Source organism: Aptenodytes patagonicus, chromosome 7 (assembly GCF_965638725.1).
Source record: "Aptenodytes patagonicus chromosome 7, bAptPat1.pri.cur, whole genome shotgun sequence".
In the NCBI taxonomy this organism is placed as follows: Eukaryota; Metazoa; Chordata; class Aves; order Sphenisciformes; family Spheniscidae; genus Aptenodytes; species Aptenodytes patagonicus.
The window spans coordinates 26,994,518-27,018,890 of NC_134955.1; the positions used below are offsets into that span (position 1 = coordinate 26,994,518).

Here is a 24,373-nt window from a genome sequence, read left to right on the forward strand (position 1 = left end):
CGTTTTTTCCTGGTCTTAAAAGCTTACCAACATTGATCCATGGGCTCTGCCTGCAAAAGACCTGTGCAGGGTGGGGTGTAGAGCACCAGGACTTCACTGGCACAGTAACATTTCACACTGCATGACAAGCAGGTGTTGTGCCCCAGGCTGAGTAACTGTGTGAGGACAGCCTCCTCAGGCCCTCCCATGTCCACACACTGCAGTCATTCTCAGCCCAGCTCTTCCAAATGTCTACAAGTTTCCCTGAAAATGTTGTCCATGTTTGTGTGGCATTCATTCTGTAGAGGAAGCTTGTACGGAGCTAACTGTCCCAAATGCTTGCTTGTGAGTCTTTCAAATGGGCGCAGCTTCTTCTGGCTCCTGTGTCGATACGACCTTTTTGGCGTGAAATAGGCAGGTACATACAGTGCTTCTTGGACTTGACAGGCTTTAGGGACTGGGAAAAAAAAAATCTTCATGTGCAGAGGGATATTTTTTTCCCCAGCATCTCACTCTGCAAGCAAAGCTAGAGCTTTCCTCTCCTGCAACCTTGCTCTTCACATCTGAGTTCGCCTTTAGACTGTGAAGAATACAAAGGCACTCAGCAGTGATCATTGTCTCTTACTAGCCTGTGCTGTGTTGCTTTGTTCAGGTAAGAAATGAGCTCTTCTGTGTAATGAACTCCACAGGATCTTGGGGGAAATACAAATGTCACTCCAATAAAAAATGAGCATGCTAAGGAAGTGCTGGTGTTTTGCAGGAAGAATCGGATCAAGGAGCCTGAAGACCATGGAGGGAGACTGTCTGAGCTGCATGAAGTACCTGATGTTTCTTTTCAATTTCTTTATATTTGTAAGTATTTAGAATCTGCTTTCTCTCCTGAATCCTCCTGTTTTCAGCAGCCTGCTGCTCCCCAGGATAGGCTGTAATTTGGTAAAGTTGCCATGGTACAGAGTATACCCTCAGCTTGGACTAGCAATCACTGAGGGTTTTGCAGCATCCAAAGATGCTCAGACATTCAGCAAGCCAGCGCAGTGGTCACTGTTGTCTGAGTTATTCCTGTCCTTGGCAAGGGAGGCCAGAGGGAAAACTGTAACTAGTGGTGTACATGGTCTATCCTTGAACGGCAGAAGAAATTGTCTTCTAGTCCTAGGTGCCCTGCTGAGGTTTTCACTAGGAAACACAGTCATTTTCCTACCACATGTAGAGTCATTCTCAGTGACCCTGTTGCTCTTGTCTTTGGCAGGAAGGGTGGGAGCGCCCAGCCACCCTGGCCTCTGTGGTGGGGATGGTTCACGTGTGCCCCTTCGCTGGGCTGTCCCCTACAGATGTGGCAGCAGCTTGAGACTCTGTCTTTCAGCGTTAGGGAGGGAGTAAACAGTTGGTAGACTGACGTGTCAAGGAAGAAAGGTGCTTTTGTTGCAAATGGTTCATTTAGTGAGCAAGAGATACTCAGAGTAGCATGTCAACAGTCACCTGCTCAGCGGAGAATATATGCCATGGAGAAACACAAATTCTCCCAAGTTGAACACCTTTGATCAAAAGATAGCAATGAATCCAGTTTTTGTGCAGCATTTGTTTTATGTTGACCTATCTCCCCTCTCTCTCCTCTCCTTGTGCCGTGACAGCTGGGAGGAGCGTGCCTGCTGGGAGTTGGGATCTGGGTCATTGTGGATCCCACAGGTTTTCGAGAGATAGTGGCTGCCAACCCTCTGCTCTTCACGGGAGCGTACATCATGCTGGCTATGGGAGCAATGCTCTTTCTGCTGGGTTTCCTTGGCTGCTGTGGTGCCATCCGTGAGAACAAATGCCTCCTGCTTTTTGTAAGTGTCCTTGCATTTTCTGTTGGCCTTTTGGTGCTTCCCAAGAATGGGGGTGACTGGATAGATGATGCTGTGATAAGTGCATGAATGGGTGTCTGTTATTGTAGCCATTATTCCCTTAGATAATAAATAGGCTTAGGGTACTTTGTCTTCTGCAAGTGGCACAGCCCCCTGCGCTCGACGGTAGCTGAGAGGGGGCAAAGCATCCAGATATCCCACTGGTGGGAAAGGGAGGCCCAGCCAGCCTGTGCAAGGTCTGCCAGCACTCCATAAAGGAGTTGATGATTGCCAAGTGTAGTGTGAGCCCTTCTTTCCCGTCTGCCGGCCCTGCCCCTGGAGCGTGGAGAGGTGCCATCTCTTCTACATGGAGCCCCGAGGGAGAGGGGAGGAGAGGGCCTGGTACATCAGACTCCTGCGTCCAGATCATTGAAGAGCACTGGCCCTAAAATTGAGCCCTGGGGAACCCCACTGGTGACTGGCTGCCAGCCTGATGTAACCCCATTTACTATAACTCTTTGAGTCCAACCCATCAGCCAGTTGTTCACCCAGTGTATTATGGACTTGTCTAGCTGTGTGCTGGACATTTTGTCCAGAAGGGTACTGTGAAAGACAGTAGCAAAAGCTTTGCTAAAATCCAAAAAACCCCACATCTACTGGCTTTCCTTGGTCATTTAGGTGGGTGACCTTGTCATAAAAGGAAATTAAGTGCAGGACTTTCCCTTCATGAACCCGTGTTGGCTATGACCAATGACTGTGTTGTCTCTCAAGTGTTTTTCAATAACTCCCAGAATGACCTTCTCCATAATTTTACCTGTCACTGAAGTGAGACTGACAGGCCCATAATTACCAGGGTCTTCCTTCTTACCCCTCTTGAAAATTGGGACCATATTTGCCAGCTTCCAGTCAACTGGGACCTCTCCAGACTCCCAAGACCATTGAAAAACAATGGAGAGAGGTCCCATGATAACATCAGCCAGCTGAAAAGTACCCTGGGACGAATCCCATCGGGCCCCATAGACTTATGTGTATCCAGCTGGAGCAGCAAGTCTCAAAAAGTTCAGAGTCAGTTGGGAGTTTATCATCCCCCCAGTCATGGTGCTTCCCAAGAATGGGAGTGACTGGATAGATCATGCTGTGATAAGTGCATGAATGGGTGTCTGTTACCGTAGCCATTATTCCCTTAGATAATAAATAGGTTTAGAGTACTTTTACACACAGCTAGAAATACAGAGAATTTGCTTTTTCTCTATACCAGATTTGAGCCCAGTTGGGTATGGAGTCTGGGAGTGTATTTTGACCTTGTTAAGCTTTGTTTCAAAATGGTCCTATTTGGTTGTTTGGGTTTTTTTTTTTTAACTTTTATAAAGTGACCAAAAATGGTCCTCTCTTGGCCACCCAAAACCCACTGCTCCACTTGTGGATTCATTCCTCAGTGGTTCACAACAAAGCATAAGGAACATGTAGAGCAAGGCATCTGTGTAATGGAGCCCCCCATGCCAGTAGAAATGCCCAGCTCAGAACTGCATGGTGGCCTATCATTGCAGCTCTCAATAGCAGCCTACTCTGCTCCTAAAATGAACCAGATTTGTTATCTTCGGGCAAATTTTCCCCTGAATGATAGGGTTAAATTTCAGCCCGTGTGGTCATCAAGTACTATTTACAAAGAGCCAGCCTCTCAAATAAGTCACACTTGACCTCTACCATAAGTTCTAATACTGCAGGGTTTCCAGCCATTATGTCTTACTGGAAGGCGTTACCAGTTATGTATTGAAAGACAAAGACCATTAGTTTTATTTTTCATTTTTGTCAAACGTGACCTTTTGTTTCTCCCTCTGGGTCTGTTGGGGCTTTGTTTTTTTTTCTTCTTTGTTTTTTTTTAAATCTTGATCTTACGGTGTTTTGTTATGGTTGTATCTTGCACAGCTGCTTCATGGTGCAGAAGAGGCTTGTCTCTAACTTTAAATAGAACAGGAAAGTCCTCTTTCTTGAATGCAAAACCATTTTTTCGTAGGGATGAGCGTGACTTCACTGAGAGAAATTCTCTCTGGCATTTGGCTCACCCACCCCTTGAATTCATAACCTGCAAATGAGAGCCCTTTTCTGGAAGCCATTGTGGGTTTGATTTCTAGTGACTCATCTCAGAAGTAAATCAGAAAACCAAATGTATCACCTGTGAAGTTGTGAAGATCTGCCCAGAGGAACCTAATAAAATGCAAAGGATCAGGCCCAATGAGCCTGGGGTTACTTCAAAGCCTGTCCCTGTCAGATTAAGAAACTAAAAGTTATGTTTGATGAGAAGTATTGACTGTAAGTGAATGGGAGAGTAATATTTTCAGTTTGGACCATGTCTGCTGCATACAGATTGGGGACCTGGCTGGAGGAAAGGAGCTCTGGGCCATGCTCTTTCCTGATTTAACATCACAGAGTTACATCACGGTTTGAATGTTCCTCCTGGTGTTTTAGTTATACTCCAGTGCACTCAATTTTGTGGTTATTACTTTTCTGACTCTTAGAGATAGTTCTGAGCCCTGCTGCTTTATTTATTTACTTTTATTATTATTTTATTTTATACTTGGAATGTGAGAAATATATGGGCTGGAAGTAATGCCCTGGACTAGGAGAAACTCTAGAAGTAATTACTGGATGAGGAATTAGTGTTCCACTTTGATCAGGTCTTCCAGGGCTTCTGGTATCAAAGTCAACTCTGTTAAGCAACCTGCCATCTCATGTCCAACAGCAGTGAAGCACTTGGACAAGGATCTGTGCTGATACGAAGTGAGAAGAGATATGTTGCTAATTTCTGCTTTTTTGGGGGCCACACCAGCTGATGTTCAAATGCATAAACCATCTGTGAATCCAGAAGTCTCATGGGAGTAAGTTTTAGGCATTGAAAAGGCAAACCATTCATGAGCACATGCCAGAGAGACTGGGAACACCTTGCAAAATGGAGAGTGTTAGGCTTCGGGGGGTGGTACTTGGGGAGAAGTTGCTAGATCAAATCAAGTCCACTTACAAAGTTGTTAAAGAATTGATGAGCCAGAGAACTGCTTGAATGAGATTTCACAGTGATGCATAATGTATATTTGAAGCTTTTAGCCCAAATGTAAACAGAAGATAGAGGGGACAAGACAGATGCACAAATGCATGTTCTCTAGGTTCTGGCTTTTGTGTTTGCAAGGACTTTTATTTTTCATTAAGCTGCTTGTCTTTTGGTAAAAGAACATCACTGTGGAACCTAACACGCTGCATTAAGCACAAGGCTGTGAAGTGTTTCTAGATTTCCCAGCATTTGGACTTGGCTCACAAAAAGCAACAAACATAGGCCTGCAAATCAGACATTTAATAACTTCTGGATTGTCCTAAAGACACTCTGACTGCAAAAGAACACCATAAAAAGCAGAATCCAAAGTGCTGTTGAGCATACAACATTGCACCACGGGACTGAATTCAGCTTTGCAACAAGAACAGTCCATGTTAGCTTCATTTGGCTTAGTTTTGAGTGCAGACGTCCTATTTTGCACTCTTGTAAAATGGATGCAGTAGCCCCTGAAACTTTTCAGCATGAAAACGTGGGTCCTTCGGGTTAAAGGCAGTTGCTGCTCTTTTTGGAACAGCATTGCTGAAACTGGAACAGTAAATGGGTTGTGAAAAAGAAACATGAAACATTGATTTGTGGAAGCTTATGATAAACCTGTAACCATCACCAGGAGCTGAGGCAGAATTTTTGACCAACATGTGAGACCCCCCTCCTCAGGATGTTCACCTTGGATGTGGGGGGTACTGGTGGTCAACTGTTGGGTCCCAAGCGTGAATTTGAATGTAAGGCTGCTGTGTCCCATGCATTAATCAGTTGCCTGTTTAGTGCTCTCATATATCAGTAATCAATTTAATTTTGGGTGGCAAAACATAATAAGCAGATTTTGACTCTCCTTAAAACGCAGAATGAGAGCAAGTTCTGAAACACTGATGATCGATCTTCTTTTTCTCATCAGCCCTAATGGCTGCTCGTGTTTTTTCTACAGTAACTGTTACGAATCTGTAATGCAGACTGCACAATGTAAGTATAAATCAGTTTGGGAATGATAATGAAGCTTATCAGAGAGAATCTGGGAATGGCTGCTTCCACTTCTGCACAGACCTGTACTGGAGCTTGGGTGAACATGTGTCTCCCAGTAATCAGTAAATGAAATGCAATTAGCAGGGTGATGGGATTAATCACTTGATCACCACCTTAGACCTCTTAGTGACTATGCTGAGATCCTTTGATGGATGATGATGTGAATTTGCAAAGCATCGTTCATTCTCATCACTTGTTCTTTGCCCTCCTGTGGTGAAATTAAAAACAAAACAGTCTCTGAGCAGGAAAAAAAAAAAAGCCGCACAGAAAACTCCAGCAGTAGGAATAAATTACAGAGTTAACTAGTTCAGCAAAATCAAGCAACAGCATTCTGTTAGCAACCGAAGTCCCTGCTCATCTGATGCTTCTTGTTTTGTCATTTGAGTCCAGGCTCCTTTTCTTTTGTTTCCACTGCAGAAGCAGGAAGACAAATGGGACAGGGTGGTGCATGCACTTTTCCAGTGGGGAAAAATCACTTACAGCTCTGATAATTGACAACAAAGCAACATTGTGCCCATTCCAAGCAGGTAGTTTGAATTCTGTCTCCGTTACTGAAATGCACGGTGCACAGCATTTCAGACACTGTTTATAAATCATTGCTTGGAGATCACTATAGTACTCTGGCCCCATCTGTCTGCCTTCTGTTTCAGAAAGACCTTCAATAACCTTCTCACACAAAAAAACCCATCCATACTTCTCTTGTGTTTATTTCTACTTGTTGCTTCAACCACCTTTGTTGGTAACATGTACTACATGTTTATTACCCTCCATGTGATGCGGTCTTACTGGGTTATCCGTTCACTCCTGTTTTTCTCACATGGTGCCAAAATCTGAGCTCATTTCTAAACGTTCACTCAGTTTTGTAAAATCATCATTGAGTCTGTGGGCTAATTCTTGGGATCCTTGAATTTTAGAAGGGCTGACTCTCACATGGTGATTTCTCTTTATGGCTATAAGAACATAAAAGATTTCTATCTAGTTCAGACTTATGGTTCCTCAAGCCCACTATTTTGTCTTCAAGAATGGAAATAAATGCGATTTCGGGAGAGGGTTGTGAGCCTAGCCACTTTCTGCTCTGTTCCCATAGAAGTTCCTCTGCACCAACACTTGTTGTTTTAAGGATGTTAGAGGGCACATCCCTGCCTGTTCCTTTTACTGTTTGTTATGGACTGAAGCAGCATCAAACTAGCATGAGGCATCAGTGTAACTGAGAATTGGTCCCAAAGACAGGCTGAGTCCTGAGCTTGATGTCGGTGAGTGCTTTCCTGCCCTGGGAGATTTGTTCCCTTCAACACTCTTTTCCTCTCTATTTGAGTTTTACCTCTAGCTGTGTACCAGTTTTCTGTGCCACCTCCGGGCAGGAGGGTCTGAGGTGGGAGCCCGCAGGAGTCCTGGCGCTTATCCCAGGCAGGAAATGCTCCACAGTACCTGAGCGCTCTGGGTAGACAAGGTTCTGGGGACAGCACCCTCACAGCAAGACATCAGTCTCTCTGGGGGTGAGACCTCTTAAATGCATCTGATTTACTTCTATGGGGTGGGTGGTGAAGGCACGGTGAATTGCTCAGGCTTGGTAACATCACAGAAACAAGATGCCTTTAGTAAGATTGAAGACCAGACTTCTAGACCGAAGCAGCAGAAGGTTGCAAGGGCAACAGGATGAAAATACAGTTCCAGCTTAAATTGAACAACCACGTGCCTCTCTGCTTTCATTTGTCTTCCCTAGAATTATGATGACATAAGTGTAATGGTTTTACTTCAAACTGGATGCCTGTTTCTCTTTTGCTAACACTCAATCTGCTGGCTATTGCTTTCTGTCAAGTCTGCAGTGTGCCCTTAATTTAAGGGTATGAATATGCACACTTTGGATACTATACAAGACATGGATGATGCTTGCATAATCAAAGTAAAATTATAATGGTGTGTTATCAACTTTCTGTAGAGGTTCTGCATGGTTAATACTTAACTTAGCGCAACGCTGTTGTGTGGAGGGGGATATTAACCAAGGCTAATTTTGTCCTGAAATGCAGAATACTCTGAAAAAAGTCCATTTTTGGTCATAGGTGTAAATATTTGAGTATATGTCCCACTACCTCCTTCCATACAAAATGAGCCATGATCATACTACACTAAAATTGTTTATGTTGTTTATGTTGTGATGTGGGGTGTGTGTGCGTATGTAGGTGTATGCATATGATGCATACACCTGTGTCAGGACAGTTTAACCCTGTATGAGCATCTACACAATAATATAACTATTTCCATCAAAGCAGGCTTTACTGTTTTAACCTGGTACAGATTTATCAGGGGATGCTACGGGTCGTGTAGCCTTATTCCCTTTTACCCATTAGAAGCAGGCAAAAGTGTCACAAGCTCCCATGTCCTGTGAGGTGATCAGAGAGGGGCTGTGTCTGCTCCAGGTTACTGTCTCATAGGGTTTTTTAATTGTCAGGGGGAAAAAAGTTTCCTCAGTTATTTTTTCCATCTCTGTAGTGACTAGCAAAACCCTGTCTTTCTACTACCTATTGCACACACCTAATGGTATGTCTGTGGTTGTTTTTTTGTTTGTTTTTTTTTTTTTTTTTCATCTTCTCTCTTCCAGTTCTTCATGTTTATTTTGTTAATCTTCCTGGCGGAGCTTTCAGCTGCAATCCTGGCTTTTATCTTCAGAGAAAATGTAAGTATCCAACGGTGGACAAAGTCTGAACTCCAGTGGGATTGTACCCAGCTGGAGCATGGTGTTAGATGGTGGCTGATTCATTTGTAGAGCGACTGTTTGTTTCAAATACCAACAAACCTGATTCGTTACTACCCTCAGTCTGTCGAACGGCCAGCAAGCCAGTGAATGCTAACTAACCTGGCGTGTGCAGGGTGGATGGTTTATGTACACAGGAGATATACACTGGGGGACTACTTAAATCCTGCAGTTTTTAGAGTCTTCCTGGTTCTTTTGCAGCCAAACCAGCTGCACATTCCATCAGAAAGAAGTTTTATAATAAAGTCACACTAAGGTTAAAAGCAACTCTTTTCTTTTTTCAGTGTAGCATGTGTTTAATATTAATAGTGAAACCTCCTGTTTGCCCAACAGAGCCATTGCTCTGCAGTGCAAAAACTCTCTTGTTCATCTTCTAATCATATCCCTTCTTGAATTTTCATGTTCTGATGCTCACCAGATTCCTCTCAATGCTGCTTGTAAGATATCTCTCCTGACCTGCCCTGAGCAAGTCTCCCCATGTCCCATTTTGAGTCTCATCAAAGGGTCCCTTGCATATTGCCCTGCTTACAAGTTTCTGGTCCTTCTCTCCACAGCTTCATATGATGTAGCCTTTCTGTATGCTGCTGCCACGCATATTACTATATGGCCATCATCCCTCCCCTATGGTAGTAGTAAGCTTTTACTACATTAGTAGTAAGCACAGTCTCATTTGTTTCTCTAACCAGCAAAGGTCTGTGCATTTTTTTCATGTTCCCATGTGTCCAAAGAAGAGCCTGACTGAACTAGGTCCATCCTACTCAAGTCAGCCCATCTTTGAAATATGACTCAGAGTGATGGCTGTGAAAAAACATTGCCCAGTAGAGGTGGTCACTAGTGACTGTTAGTATTTATTTTGTTTATTTGGCCTCTGCCAGTAGTAAGAGAACATACAGCACATTCCTTGTACTGAACGTGACAGAAATGTGGCATGAGCATAGAAGGGCCATGTATAATGATGATTTTCTTGAGCCAGGACATACTTTTAATTTTATTCATATAAAAAGATTTTGATAAGCAAAGAATCAAGACTTAGGAAGCTCACAGCAAGACAGTGTGGTGTTTGTGCAGTAGGATGGTCTTGGGGAGAGGTAGTGAGAGGATTCTTTTTCCCTTTATAAGCTGGTGGTCTTTTGTCTTTGCCTCAGATCTGAAGGCAGTGAGGAAGGGACAGCACTCTGTACACAGAGTGGGTGCCCCATTCCAGCTTAGGCTTTGAGACCATGCCCTCATGGGAACAGCTACCGCTCCATAAATAGGTTGCAGCATGGGGGGTCTGGTGTGTTGTGGTCATTACACATCTGCTGTTAAGAGTTTTTAGAGAATTCCTTTGGTTCAGCACAAGCAGCAGACCACACACGTAGAAACTGCCCTGCAGACCCAGGTACAGGCTTCACGACAGAGAGAAAACGTGGTCCCTGGTGAGCAGGGGCTGGGCGAGCAGCCGGCAGCTGACTGCTCCCACCTTCCTTCCCTGTGGGAAACTGGTAAAAGGTACAAGGAACTAGCCAGGCTCACTGCGAGTCCTGTGTGCGGGGTGGCTGCAGGGCTGGCTGTGTCCTCTTCCCTCAGTCACAAGGAGCCTGCTTACGTCTTCCTTCTGGGCAAAGCATCGGTACCTTCTGCTCCCATGGAAGCTGCGGGACATGTGAGGATGAGTTACCTTGCAAGATAAGGTCACAGTGGTTATTCTAGACTTCTGTGGCATCTGGCGGTGTTTTGTGAGATAAAACTTGAAGGGGAAAAAACTTCTGTCTTTCTTGAGCTTGTCTCATTTGTATCACCAGCTTCCCACTCTGTCAGAATGACTGACAGGAAGGGCTTAAATGCGAAGGAATGAAGAATGTCAGATCCCAACATAGCTGGAGATGGCTCTATGCAGAAGTTAAAGTCAGTCTGCAAATTCTTGTGGTTTGTTCTCTCCTCAGGTTTATTCTGAAAAAAAACCTCTTGTTTTGCTGTTGCTCTATATTTTGGTGGTAGCTCCTCTGGCTTGGTAACTACTTGTGGCTAATTTTGCTGTCATCTTTGGGTTAGGGTGACGCTAGATGGCTGGACAGGGTGTCCGTGGGGACAGAGGTGGTCTTTCAGTGACCCCATGTCAGGAAGGATTCTTCACAGTAGCAATTTAAGGTCAGGTTCAGATGTGCTTTTCTCTTCCCTGCGAAATGGGTTACTTTCAAGGTGTGTGGTGGTAAATGCACATTTAGGCAACCTAAACTTCTTGGAAGCTTACCGAGTGGGTTCCTGTGATGGTCATTGCACCACTCCATATGGCTGTGGCCTCACTGGGTGCATAAAATGAGACAAAAGAGAAAGATACGCTCTATCTGTTCGCTTTCCAGATAATGTTCAGTGCAGCTTTCTCTTGTGTAGTGTTTTACATCCAAACTAGCTCCCAAACACTCAACAGAGTTAAATTATTAATAGCTGAAGGAGTGAAAGAATTTAAGAGACAAAAATAAGGGAGAAAAGAGATGTTTTCTGCTGAGATTTGACATGAGAGGAAGAGTCAGTGAAGCAGAGTGTGGTGGTGGGGTTAGTGAATGTGGTATTAGTGATGGTGAGCTACTGTGATCTGCAAGTCCAGTTGCACTCCCAATGAACTGTTTAAAAGCAGTCTCTGAAGAGGAAGGCTGTTGTTAATCAGCTATGGGAGTACCAGAGTTTCTTTTCCTTTGTAAAGGAGGTTTTGGAGGGTGGAGAACCCTTTTTCATCAAGAAGACCCCCCCATAAAATAACGTCTTCCATGAACAATAGAGAGAGGCTGTGAAAGAGCGATTTGACTTATGTACAGGAATTGCTCCTTATATGCCATTCAGAGGTCTGGATGGGAAAAACCCTGGAGGGGTATTTGACTCTTTTTCTTAGTGAATTGTCTTAGCAAGCAAGAAAGTGGGATGGTAGGAACAGATGAGCCCAGTGGCAGGGCTCTGGATGGAGTCAGGATGTTTGGATTTTTAGCCCCAGTTCTGACACTTAATAGACAAGTCGCTTTGGTTCCTGATACCTCTGTTTCCTCAGACATAAGGCAAAAACTAAAGAATGTGAACTGTCCGTCCCTCAGTTGAGCAGCTGGAGGTCTCTTGGATTGAAGGCACTGTGGAGGTGAGAAGTGCAGCACTGCTGACTGTACCTACAGTACAAGCACTGTACTGTGTCAAACACATTAAGGTGCTCCAGGCAGATGCACATGGACAGGAGTGTGTCCTGTTTTCCAAGCAGGCACCATGAAGCCAGCTTCTTGCACAGCATTCAGTATTCTTGAACACAGTGCTGCATGAGAAGGCTGTGACCTTCCTGGCCAGTGCCGGCACACCTGTGTTGTGCAGAAATGCCCTCTTTTTCATAAGTCCCCTTCATCTGGCTGGAGTAATCCCAGCCAAGCTATTTTTTGAACCCGTGTGACAAAATAGTCCCCCTTCATTCGCTGGCATGTAAATGATATATGCATGCATGTGCTTCTTCTGTATTGGAGATGTTCCCCCCAGAACAGCTAGAAGAAAAACACAGCTGAATAGCTCTTTATTGTTCATGACTGTGGCTGATACGTGTGTTGTCAGAAGTGTGTGCGAAGATCTAGTTTTATTAGTAGGTCCTTTGCTCCCTTCTGAATAGTTCTTGCCATAGTACTCCGATGTGCACAGATCTCATCAGTGCCGTTACTAGCTTCGGTGAGAGGGGGGCCGTGGGCATGTGAGTAGGACTGTCTTGCTGACTTTTATCCTCCTTTGTCAGCAATTTTTTAAAAGAAGAAAGATGCTTCTGCTGATCCTTTTTTTTTTTTTTTTTTTTTTTACATTTTTCTGAACTTCAGATGCTCAGGACAAGCAGTTTAAGAGCAACAAAATGGAATCAGTTATTTTCCTGGCAAACTTACCCTTCCAGGACTAGGCTTTGTTTTAGGCCAAGTCTCGTAAAAATCGCACACAAACTCTGAACAATTTCCTCTGGGGTTGCTGCTGTCAAAATAAAGGTTTCACTTTATATTTAAATGACTTTTGTTTTAGACCCTGCCAAAGGCAGTCGGCTGGGATTTTTACCAACGGTAATATCAGTTTCAAAGTCCGCGCTTCAGAAACAGACAAGCATCAAAAAAATGTGCTGCTGTCTCTGCAGGGTAGAATGCTGCATGGATAAAGTATGCAGAGAAAGGGAAGGAAAGGAGAACACCGAGGACATGTTTCAGCATCTTCTAACCTGACCTTCCCTCAGTGGGCCAAATTCCCGAAGGAAAATGCCAGTCCTCTCTGATCCTCTGGTATTTTAACATTCAAAAGCAAAAAATGAGTTAATCTCTGTCTCATAAAAGTGATTTAGGAACTTAGCAGCATATCTCATTAAAAGGTAGTGAGATTAAGCTACCTACATCATTCAAGTCTTTGTGACAAAGTTTTACCCAGTATTGATTTAGTCGTTAAATTTGGCCTTAGTTTGTATTTGTAAAAGAGAAGTCAATATTAAGTGGTATTTGGGGTCTTTTAAAGAGTCACCACAGCCTTCTCTTTTTTTCCTTAAATTTTGTGATAGAATTACAAAGGAAACAAACAATTTTGTGCTTGTGCTTTTGTGCCCACACATACATCTCATCCATATGTGTGTGTATGTGCGATATTTCACGTTGCATATCAAGAACCTGAAACCAACTTGTAGCAGTATATGTTCCTGCATCTGCAGTGCTGTATGAACAACAGGGAAAAAAAAAAAGGGATCTTTTTCAGGCAGCTTAATTTCTGATCCTGCAAATACGCAACACTAGAGCAGTGCTGTATCCAGCCGAGTCCAACCCCCTTCACTGAGGCTTTGCAGTGGCAGAGAGATTTTGCCTGTGTGGATCACAAATCACAAGGTATTTTAGAGAAGGGACCACACAAGTCAAGACCTATTGGGGAACCTGAAGAGGGGATTCCTTGAAGTTTTCATCCTGAAGTGACAGAAAGGCGGAAAGATTGAATTGGAGTATGATTTAAGAAGACTTTTAAGTTTGTGTATTTACTAGTCCTCCAGAGAGTGATCCTAAGTAAGTGTAATTTCAAGGTGTCTAACTTTTGAGGAGACTCTGAGCAGAAATGTTGGTTCAGTTTTTCTATTTTACTGTAAATGTAAACAGGAGTAAATGAAATTCCATTTGTTTTTATTGTTGACCTTAGGAAAAATTGTTTAAATTATCTAAACCTTGGAAATATAAAGAGGATTTTTCTTTTCATGTGCGTGGGTCAGTTTAGATAATCTAAAGCATTGTCAGGGAAATGGTCTTTTTTTCTGATTTGTAAGTGGACTTGAACATTTCATATTCATTACATGTTTTTTAACTTCCTTTTCATTCCCAGAAAGTTTGGTATTAGAGCTTGATTCTGCTTTCTCACACATGGAAGTAAATTCAGAGCAGTTCCCCTGTCATCAGTAGGAAGTTAGCTGGTTTAAAATGAAAAATGAGGGGAAAATCATGCTTTGATTGCAGACCTCATGAAGCATAGTAAGTTAAGCTACTATGTGGGTGTGGATTTGAAGATATTTCTAAAATCTGTTTTAGTCCTGTTTCAACTTACGGAACACTTTCAAATACCGCTGAATATTTAAAAAACCAACCAACCTTTAAATGTAAACATTAGCTTACAAGTATAGATATAATTAAATCCCTGATTTTTCATGAGCAACAGTTTTATTGAACAAGTACCATTCACCCTGGATACAGTTATGGTTCAGCCAGTGGCTTTCCCCATGTTTCTCCTCTGAGGTTTGCAAAAAAAAAGAACAAAACCAAAACAACCGAACAGCCCCCAGCATTCACAAGAGAGAGCTTTGGGAAGTGCTTGGGAAAGAGGTGTTGGCAGTAACCTTTGCCAACCACCTGTCTGTGCATTTCAGCTGACCAGAGAGTTTTTCACCAAGGAGCTGAAGAAGCATTACCTGAGGAACAACGACACGGATGTCTTCTCTTCCACCTGGAACTCTGTTATGATCACAGTAAGTCATGCCGTGCCAGTCCCATGCTGCCCGTGGTCAGCGGCCATCAACACGGTGCTCAGCCTGCACCTTCAGCTCGCCTGGGGTCAGCCTGCTTCAACCATCCTGTTGCATCAAGCATAGCACCAGGGTTTGTGGCAGTGGTGGGAGGGAGGTGAGAATTCGGCTGGCAGACGGTCTTTCTCAAGGCAAGCTGCCATCGGTCCTGAGAGAGACGCTCCTGGTGACTGCGTCTGCCTTTGTGGTTTGCCAGAGCCTGAGGCATTTGACCTGGCTGGGTACCCCCAGCTTTCAAACAGTGGGCACAGAAAGCCGTGGAGCTGTCTGCTGCTGAGTATCGCTGCATTTACCCTGGCCCGTTCCCCTTGCAGACTACTTCAAAACTGTTCCCAGCCAGCAGCAGCTAAAACTGGTGCTAACTAATGGCTTTTTGTTTGCTCTTGTGAAATGAGTTGGTAAGTGGCAGGTTAGGCAGGAGTGTGCCTAATGGTATATTCTCAGTATAGAAATATTAGCCATTAAAATTGACTTTGTTATTACAGTCCTAATCAGGCAGGTTACAGATCGATTGTGTCATTGGAATTGGAGTTGTTCTTAACTACTACAAGAAGTTCTCAGTGCATGTGTGTGTGTGTACACATGTGAACTTAGTGCTTAGTACAGCCCATGGTGTATCTCTTCAGGAGTGAGGAGTAGGATGTCAGGCTCTGCAGATGAAAAGTCAATTTTAATCTTAAAAGAAAAAGATGATTGCTGCCCTTCATGCTGATTCAGGACTTTAATAAAGACATTTCCTTTTGCTGACTGAAAGGAGACAGAGTATGACTTGAATCCTTAAAAAGGACCTGACTTGAATCCTAAAAAGGGACCTTACTTGAATCACCTAGCAGTGCCTTTGAGCAGCAACAATCCTGGCCATTAGCTATGGGGAGAACGGGCGTTTGGGAGCCTGGATTGTACTGCTGGCTCTGTTACAGACTTGCTGGGTGATCTCAAGCAAGTCATTCTGGATGTGCTCCAAAGCCCTGTGTAGTTCATGGCAATATTCCCAGTGGTACCTTAGAGTCTACAGTGTGACATGGGAACAGTGGGACTTTATAAAAAGGCTTTAATGAAACAGAAGCTCCAAGGTACAAGCACAACCCACTTCTTTGGAAACAACAGTTGTTTTGTCTCTGCTTTGACTAAAGCTTTGATCCCTACAAGAATAGGTCTTTGGTAGATTTCTCGTATCTGCTTTCAGGGCAAGGTGGCAACTCTGTCTTCCTTTCTTCTCTGTGCCTCTCCCTAGTTTGCCTGCTGTGGAGTGAATGGACCAGAAGATTTTGAAACTATTCCTCATCTTCCATACTCCTCTTTGGAAAAGGTGACACCGGAGGCTTGTTGCCAGCGAGAGCTCCAGAGCCGGGAAGGGATGTTTGTCAACAAGGAAGCCTGCCTCACAGGTGTCGAGAGGTTTCAGAACCGACAGGTAAGGGAAGCCGAACACCAGGAAAAGGAGTTTCACAGCGGGCAGAGAGGTGGCTGGGGTGGTCATGGGTAGCTAGTGAAGCTGGCAGGTCATGCCATTCTGACTGTAGCTCACATCCTAATTACACTTCTGCTGACAGCTGTTTGAAGTCATGGCGTATGTCTGATTTTGAAAATCCTCTTTCATTGTCTGCGCTGCTAAGTCCACGTTGTGCTGTATCAGCAGAAATACGACGGTTTTCCCAAGGGATTGAGAGGTGGGGTGGAAATTTACATCAAGTTTTATTGTGTTTCTGAAGGTTAGTACTATCTCTGAGAAGTTAATTAGCAAGCCAGCACAGGTCAGCGAGGATGGGATGGATCTGGCTCTTACTGGCTGTGGTAGTGGTTTCAGTTTAGTTCACAAAGACTTTTCATCAGCAACATATGCAACCAGGAGACTGAGGGTTAAACAGCCGCAGGAAACCATGTCCATTTTCCAAGGAAGAGAAGTGTGGAAAGCTGCATTTCTCTGCTCTTTTACTATTTACAGTAGAAAAAGGGCATTTCTTTTGCCAGGCCTCTCGACTTGGCAATTTTTCCCCATACTATACTGGAGCAAGACAGTTCAGCATAATGTCATTGACACTGATACTACAGTCATATTTCCTTACATTGTCACCAAGATGTGAAGTTTAAGAAACTTTCTAGCAAAGTTCCTGACTCTGTTCGCCTCAGCATTAATAAGCCAGCTGAGCTCTGTACTAACCGTATACGTACAAGCCTCCTTTTCTCTCCAGACTAAGCAGTGGTCCTCTTTTCAGCACTTGATAGCAGATTGTGAAAGAGAGTAAAGGAGCTTGGAAGCAGCGTGTGAGCTGTTCCTTGCCCAGCACCTGGACATGGTTGGCAAAGGCACTCTGGGTGAGAGATCATAGCAGACAGCACTGTACTGCTTCTGCCAGGTCTGATTGCTGTGAGTAGATGGGAAAGAGAGAGAGGAGAGAGATGAAAAACAGCAGGGAGGGAAAGAGAAATGGATTTTGAGAAAGAGGGTTAAAGCAGATAACAGATTTAGCTTTCCCTAAGTGGTGAAGCTGAGGCCTGCCACTTCTATGGAAAGGGAAGGTTTCCTGTGAGCCCTTGTCATGGCAGAGTGTTGGTGGAAGAAGCAGTGTGCACAACGAATGTCATCAAGCACACAGTGAGGCACTTCTGTAAAATGGGAGAGACACTCCCAAGCAACTGATGGCTGAATGCAGGCATATTCCTGGAGCAAAGTCAGGCTCTTGGGACACCGTGCTGGTAGGACAGTGCTGGCTGCCCTTGTGCTCATCCCCGTTTGTAGCCAGCTGAGCGGGGCATGCTGGAAGTTGGGTTAAGGTTGGAGTTCTGGCAAGCACCCAAACATTTTGTTGCTGTGCTGGATGCTTTTCCCTGAAAATTGGGCTGAAATGTGGCCGGAACAGGGCTGCTGCTGAGCGGTCTTATGTTGACAAGAGTGTGGTTTTAACAGCTTGGTTACTGCCCCAAAAGTCTGCACTCCCTGGGACTGCCTCATGAGTGGGTCCCCTCTGTGCTCTCCCTCGCTCTCCTCTGGTTGTGTCTCACTCGCAGTGAGCAGGGTCTGTCATGGACACCAGTACGTAACTGTTGTGCTGTCTTTGCAGTTCAGACATTTTCTTTTTGGGTGGAAGTAAAAAATCAGGTGATTGAAACATCCCAGCAGCATGGATGGGATTAAACGTGTATGTGTGAAGTATATGCTCAGTGGGGAGGAGAGCTACTTTGGACAAACTCCAATCTACGTTTCTCTTTACGTGTGACCTATTTGTGGAAATTTGCTGGTGAGTTGGAATTTTAGGCTGGGAGAACTGAGGCCAGGATAAGCTGGTGATTTCCAGAAACATCCTGAAACCTTTGCGGAAGATCTACCTGCTGTTTATTGTATGAGCAATAATAAATTACATTAAAGATAATGGTGGCTATGCTGCATAAGTGGAAGGATTGCTGTAGTGCATGGCCCTGAGTTCTTAATGAAATTAATTCTCCTATAGCCAGAAGGTCAGCAGGTGTTCATCCATGCTCCTTTGGGTGAAGGCACAGAGAAAAGGTCCTGGGGTGTGAAAGAGCTGCTGGCTATGAGAGAGGATTCAAGAATCTCCTGCCTTGGCTTTAAATAAATCGTCCTTATCCCTAGCCAGCCTGGTCTGTCTGTCATCTGCCCTGAGGGTCCTTTCCTCTGTGCTTAGTCTCTGTCCTTTGCAGAGGGAGTGCCTCTCCCGTGCTGCTCCTCTCTGCCCTGCAGGAAGACACAGTTCCTCGTGGTCAGTGAGGGGTTGTGGGTGTGAATGACTCCCATGCCACTACAGCAAAACCTTCCCCTCCCTGGCGCTGTCCTGTGGGTCTCTGCCTCCTGTGCTGTGGGGCTGGGTGAGGGGGTGAGAGGGAGCCGTGCTTGTGGTGCCTGGATCTGAGAGCACCTCTTGTACTAATGAGGGCTGTGCTGTGAGAACAGTGCAATGTGCTGCTCAGGTGTGTCTCACCACGTTTTGTCCTTCCTAGGGCTGCTACACTGTGATCCTGAACTCCTTTGAGACCTATGTGTACCTTGCAGGAGCCCTTGCCATTGGAGTGTTGGCCATTGAGGTACTTACTGTTGTGCGACTAGAAGAAAAACAAGTGTCGGTAGATGTCCAGCAGCGAGGCAAACAGGCAGGTGCTCCCCCTTGCCAGGGGAAGCTGCTCCTGCAAAGTGCGAGCAGGTTATCAACTTGTGGTTTTAATTGCCTAGAAAGAGTCGGGTGCTTGGTCCTTTGCCACAAAAGGCAGGGAGATAACCGGTGCTGCACACCTGCAGTGCTGCAAGCCTGCAGTGCCGCCTCGTGTTGGGCCCGCCGCAGAGCTCGCACCCTGCCACACTGGCCACAGGGGCTTTGGGGACCCACCGCCTGCCCCAGGGCTCCACACAGTCGCTGCCCTTAGTGCAGCAGCACCCCAGCAAGCTGATTAATCTGCCACTTGGTTAACGTGTTCAAACTGTGCCTTTGCTTTAAAAACTTATGTTTAGAGCCTGAAATTGTATTGGCTCCAGAGCATCTCCGTTATCCAGCATTAGCGTCTGGCTCTTTGGTGATGTTTCTGAGGAACGGGCTTCCACCAGACACAGCATTAGCCCAGAAGTGGTGTCCCTGCAGCATTGCTGGGGCAAGGCCGGGTGCTTTCCCCAGTGCCCTGTCCCGTGCAGAGGAGAAGGAGCTGGGCAGTGCCCCAGCAGCCCCCATGAAGGCCCCGCTGTGCCTGCTCTGGGCAGTGGGAATGGTGTGCAGAGCAGGGACCACGGAGCCTGCTCCCCTGCAACACCAAGGGCAGTTTGGGAATGAAGCCAGGCTGCTGCTGTAGCCACAAACAATTCGGGGGACAAGGGAAGGAAGGGAGGGATCACCTTCAGGAACAAAAAAAAAAGTTTTGCCACAGCCTCCCCTGGGTGGTGGGAAGGGTCCCCCTCGCTGCGCCACTGACTGCTGGGCAGGCGGGAGTGGTCCTAGGGCCAGGGAGGGCTTTGCTGATCTTCTAGAAGATGCAGCTGACTCTCGTGGTTCTCTGTTTTGTTTTTGCCCTCTTCTTTCCCCCCCTTCCCAGCTGTTTGCCATGATCTTTGCCATGTGTCTCTTTCGAGGGATCCAGTAAGAGGTGGCCCGTGAACCACCACGTTCCCCACGTGCTCAGAAGAAAGAAGGAAAATCAGAAGAAACAAAACCTGAAAACACCCAAAAAACTTTATTTTTTTTAACAAAATGGGGTAGGGGGAAAAAAAGAAAAAAAAGAGGGTTGTAATATATGAATGACCAAAAGGATTGTACTTCAGGGGCTGGAACTTTGAGGTGATGTGCACTACACTGTACACCGGACCCTTGCCCAGAGCCACCCGCAGCAGCCGTGGAGCAGGAGCCCAGCGCAGCTGATTGCACTAGAGACTGACGGAGCCGGCGGGGGGAGCAGGAGGATGAGCACATCTGCCTCTCCTGCAAGGCCGTGCCTACCGTTCGTAACTTTATGACAGCAAAGGACTGAAGAACAGCCACACAGGGGTTGGATAAGGCAACAGGTTGGCCAAAGTCTGTGACTGTCCAGGTGGGTTTGAAACAAGCAGTGGTGGCTCATCTCAGAAGTAGGTAGTCATTGTTCGCGCGATTCTGGCTTTAACACCCAGCCACAGAATGAAAACACACGTTCTTCAGTGGAAGCTTTGCCCGTCACCTGAAACTTGTCAGAGAAGTCAGGCACTTCAGTGAGGCTGGCTTTTCTCTGGAGCCCCAAGCAGGGGCAGCATGGACTCACTTAGCAATGGGACTCAGCTAAGGCTGGCTGATGGTCAAGAGTTTGGTGCCTGCCTTTCTGTTTTTACTAAGATTTACTGTTCCTTGTTGTGAAAAAGAAAGAGGGCAAATGGTTCCTTGCTGTGTTCCCATCTCCTGGGAAAAATAACGGCTCTGGTCAAGAATCATTGATACTGCCGCCTTCCTGAGAAGGGGAGGAAATAGTGTTTAAATCTTGTCGGCCTTTGCCTCTCCCTTCATACTTGCAAAAAACGATTTGTGGTGCTCTGTTAGCATAAATATTTGCAGTGGATTCCTACATGCTTTCCAGCCCTAAGGGGAGTTCCAGGCATGGTGCTGGATGGAGGAGGCTGAGGTTTGTCAGCCGCTCCCATGCTGTTTGCCTGAAACAGTCTTGTGGTATCATTTCTGCTCAGAGATTTTCCCCCGAGATCCTCACATGGGCTCATGACGAAAGCATCAAGTCAGAATTGTTTTAGTCTGCCTGCTAGTTGAGAGTGTTTCCTCCATTGAGTTAGTTTGACATTTAACTAACGTATCATCTACTTAATCATTTGGAAGTGAACTTGAGAAAGATGTCTGGGACTGGACCTTGGTCAGAGATTAAGGTGGAACTGCTGAGGCCCCAGGCAGGCAGCCAGCGTGCAGCCAAACCGCTCCAGCCACTGCTCCAGTGGTTGTGGTTATCGACCCAGACAGGTCACTGGTTTCTCTCCTCTGGAAGCCTAAACCCCTGTTGCCTTAATTGTTCATCTGGTCACTCCCTGACCCCAAACTCATTGTGCTTGAGGGAGGACAGAAGGGGCTGTGGTTTCTTGTTTAGCTTACGTCTTTTTACAGATTTTATAGGCTCAGATTATGGAACACTTTTATATAGGCTTAAACCAGCCCCTTTAAAGGCTGTAACCACTGGCAAGGAAGGAGAGGGGGCAGAAGGCAGCAGCGAGGAGCCAAGCAGTAACCTTGTGCCCAGGTTTGGCAGCAGCAGGTGCGCCTTGCCTGGCTTACACCACTGGGGCTGTGTCCCTTCAGCTCTCCCAGTGGCACTGCACAGGCTACAGGGAAGGAAGGAAAGCAGCAGAAAGACTGGTCCATAATAGACAATGATGCTGGCTAAATGTCCAGATTGGGGAATCAGGATATTAAGGAACAGGAAGGAGGCATTAGAGCTTTTCCAAGCTTCATTCGAGAACAACAGTTTGCTCATCAGCAGGAGAGGGCCCAGGCAGGTAGAGCTGCAGCCCCCCCATGCCGCAGTCAGCATATTCCAGCAACGGAATAAGAGGCCAGGGCTGCTGAGCGGCCTCAGATGTTGCATTAAACCTCGTGGAAAGCTTTTCTAAACTATTTCCCTCTGGATCTGCTTTTAATGAGGCATTTTAGCATTAAATTCTGGTCTGTTGTTTAATGAAGGAAAACAGTTTTGCTAGCCAAAAACCACCAGTATTTGTACCCAACAGCAGGTGCTGCACTTAAGAGAGGAAAAATTTGTTGCATCTACTAGTCTTGCAGGGAACAGGCCGAGCAGAAGGCGAGCTTATCTGTTCCGCTTCTGCCTCAGGAGCTGGTGTCAGTGACTGTTCTGGGAGGCCAATTCCCAGGGGAGGAACAAAACCATGAGCAGAGATGGTAATTTGGCTGGAGGTGGGCAAGAGAAGCAGAACTGCCTCCCCAGCCTCCAATTTTTTCCTTTCCCCTCAGTTTATTATGCAAAGGCCTGGCTGTCTCAGGTCAGAGCCTGGAAGGCAAATACACCGATTTGTGCGTGGTGGGTGGCTGAAAGAAAAAAAAAAAAAAGCCTTAAAGCCTTTTTCTGCATGGGGGAAAAACTGTCAGCATTGGGGGAACCAGAACAAAGCAGCCAGAGCGCTAAGTGATAAATATACACGCCTGAAGTAGGATCTCTGCAGGCTTATTTCTCTTTGGCTTTCCTAATTCTGTACTCATTGCTTTGTCTGTTTTTAGCTTTCTTGCTTTCCCTCTTCCCTAATGGTTGTCCCTGTATCTTCAAAAAGATCTCTTATTCGTCTGTTCTTCTGGCCTTTGCACAGTTGTTTCTCCTCTCTTACTTTGTCTGATCCCCCATTGCTCTTTTCTGGATGAAGACTTCACATCCCTCTGCAGCTGGCCGGTGTGCCACTGGGAACACAGCTTGAAACCCCAGCAACGGCCCGGCAGCACATTTTAAACAAGAACTGGAGATAGCTGTAAAGATACGTGGAAGTCTGAGAGGACCTGTGGAAGTTGGTAACAGGCAAAAAGAATTTCCCTCGGGGGAATTTAATGAGCAAGCAAGGCCAGAAAGCAGACTCCTGGTGTATGGCAAAGCATGTAAATTTGTTGGTTTTGTCCCTTGGTTATGTGGCTGCCCCCTCTGTTGTACAATAGTTTTCAGAACAGTAGGCAGGAGAAGCAACTGTATTTTTATATTTGTTTTTAACAGCTCTGGTGAATATTTTGGGGTCAGGGGCTCAAGCTAGATTCACTGCTTGCTGGAGAGCTCTGGGCAGGCTGGGGACCAGAGGGAGCTGCCGTGCTGCTGCCTCCTTCACTGTAGCACTGTGACCACAGCCCAAGAACCTTGGATGTAAGTAGTAGAGAGCAGCCTCTGCCTGCGAGCCCACAGCCCCTCTCGGCGCCCCTGCCTCCCGGCTGTTATTTAATGCTCAAATGACTGTCACGAATGCCTGGGAAAAGGGCTGCGTGTGAAATAATGTTTGAAATCTATTTTAAAAAACTGTAAATGTTCTTTTTATTAGATAGTGGAGCTAATTTATCCTGTATTCCCTACTGTAATGCTTTTTTATATTTGAAAGGAATTCTTTTTTTTGGTAATATAAACCAGAACACAAGCCTGAAGCACTCTCTGCACGGTTTTTGTGTGCGTTTCTTAAAAAAATAAAAAATAAAAGAAAGGTATCGTGACAGTGAAGTGAAACCGCTTTAATTTTCACTTGGTGTTAAGTACAGTCACTTTCTTACCAGAGGAGAAAGAATAAACTCAGGTACAGCAGCTAAAATGAGGTATAAACTGAAGTGTCCCACTCTCTCCTGCCCCCCCACCCCAAGTAAAAACCCTTGACCAGAAAGGAGAGGCCAGCTTAGGACAGACAGAGCCTCTCCTTTGTCACCAGCTCCAGTTTGCCAGCTCTTGGTTAGACATAAATAAGGCAATGTAGGGAGTTATGTGAATGATGAGCTTTCTTCACCCTCAAAAGCGAGGGCTCTATGAATGCAAGGGTTTGGGTCCATCTCTGGCAGAGAAAGGGGTCAGCCTTAGTCCTGGCCTCTGCCTGCTCGGAGAACAAACCTCTGGGGAACATGACTCTCAACCCTGCACAATATTATACAAATGCAGGTAATTCATTGCAGTCTCCCTTGGGAGATGATGTCAGTCCAAGGCCTTTCTCACAATTTAACAGATAAGGAAACTGAGGCCTGTGGAGATGGAGTTTTTTCTCAGCAGATCAGTAGCAGAGCCTGAAGTGATGCCTCAGGCTTTTGATCCCAAATTATATGCTCAACTGCCACCTGCATCTGTGATGCCAGCACTTCTGTCCTTAGCGAAGCAGTTCTGTACAAACGTTTCAGCATTTTCCTCCCTTTCCCCCCATTCACAACAGAGCAAAAACAACCAGCCACAGTTGGTTTCTGGCAGCACTGCAGATGCTCTGCCTGGGCTCCATCCTCAAGCTGCCCTGAGAAACTCCCTCCTAGACCTCACCTCCTCCAAACTCACCTCCTCAAGTGGGCCTGGCCATGTTTCTCCCGCAGCACCTTGCTGATGAGAAGGGACCATGCCAGGGACCACAGCCTTTTTGTAGCCATTGCCAGGCAGGGGCATCCATTTGCCCCTTCTCATTTATAGAAGAGGTAGAGCCCCAGTCCACTTCCATACTTTCTACATGGTCCATTTATAGCAAGATGGAGCAAGAAGCATGAAAATAA

General features: G+C 45.7%; 1 protein-coding gene across 11 annotated transcripts in view; it reads left to right on the forward strand.

Moving 5' to 3' along the window:
- Nucleotides 1–23,352, forward strand: part of TSPAN18 (tetraspanin 18) — a 127,242-nt gene extending 103,890 nt beyond the window's left edge. For 8 of the 11 annotated variants that reach the window (XM_076344413.1, XM_076344414.1, XM_076344419.1 and 5 more), the window contains 7 exons: nucleotides 740–831; nucleotides 1,608–1,802; nucleotides 8,519–8,593; nucleotides 14,538–14,636; nucleotides 15,928–16,107; nucleotides 18,651–18,734; nucleotides 19,728–23,352. In XM_076344413.1, coding sequence (XP_076200528.1) covers nucleotides 769–831; nucleotides 1,608–1,802; nucleotides 8,519–8,593; nucleotides 14,538–14,636; nucleotides 15,928–16,107; nucleotides 18,651–18,734; nucleotides 19,728–19,775 — 744 coding nt within the window. In that variant the 5' untranslated portion in view covers nucleotides 740–768 and the 3' untranslated portion in view covers nucleotides 19,776–23,352. Of the gene's footprint in view, nucleotides 1–611; nucleotides 632–739; nucleotides 832–1,607; nucleotides 1,803–8,518; nucleotides 8,594–14,537; nucleotides 14,637–15,927; nucleotides 16,108–18,650; nucleotides 18,735–19,727 lie in introns of those variants that run through there. The other 3 variants (XM_076344424.1, XM_076344420.1, XM_076344423.1) reach the window with 3 other exon arrangements.
- Nucleotides 23,353–24,373: the final 1,021 nt, after the last annotated feature.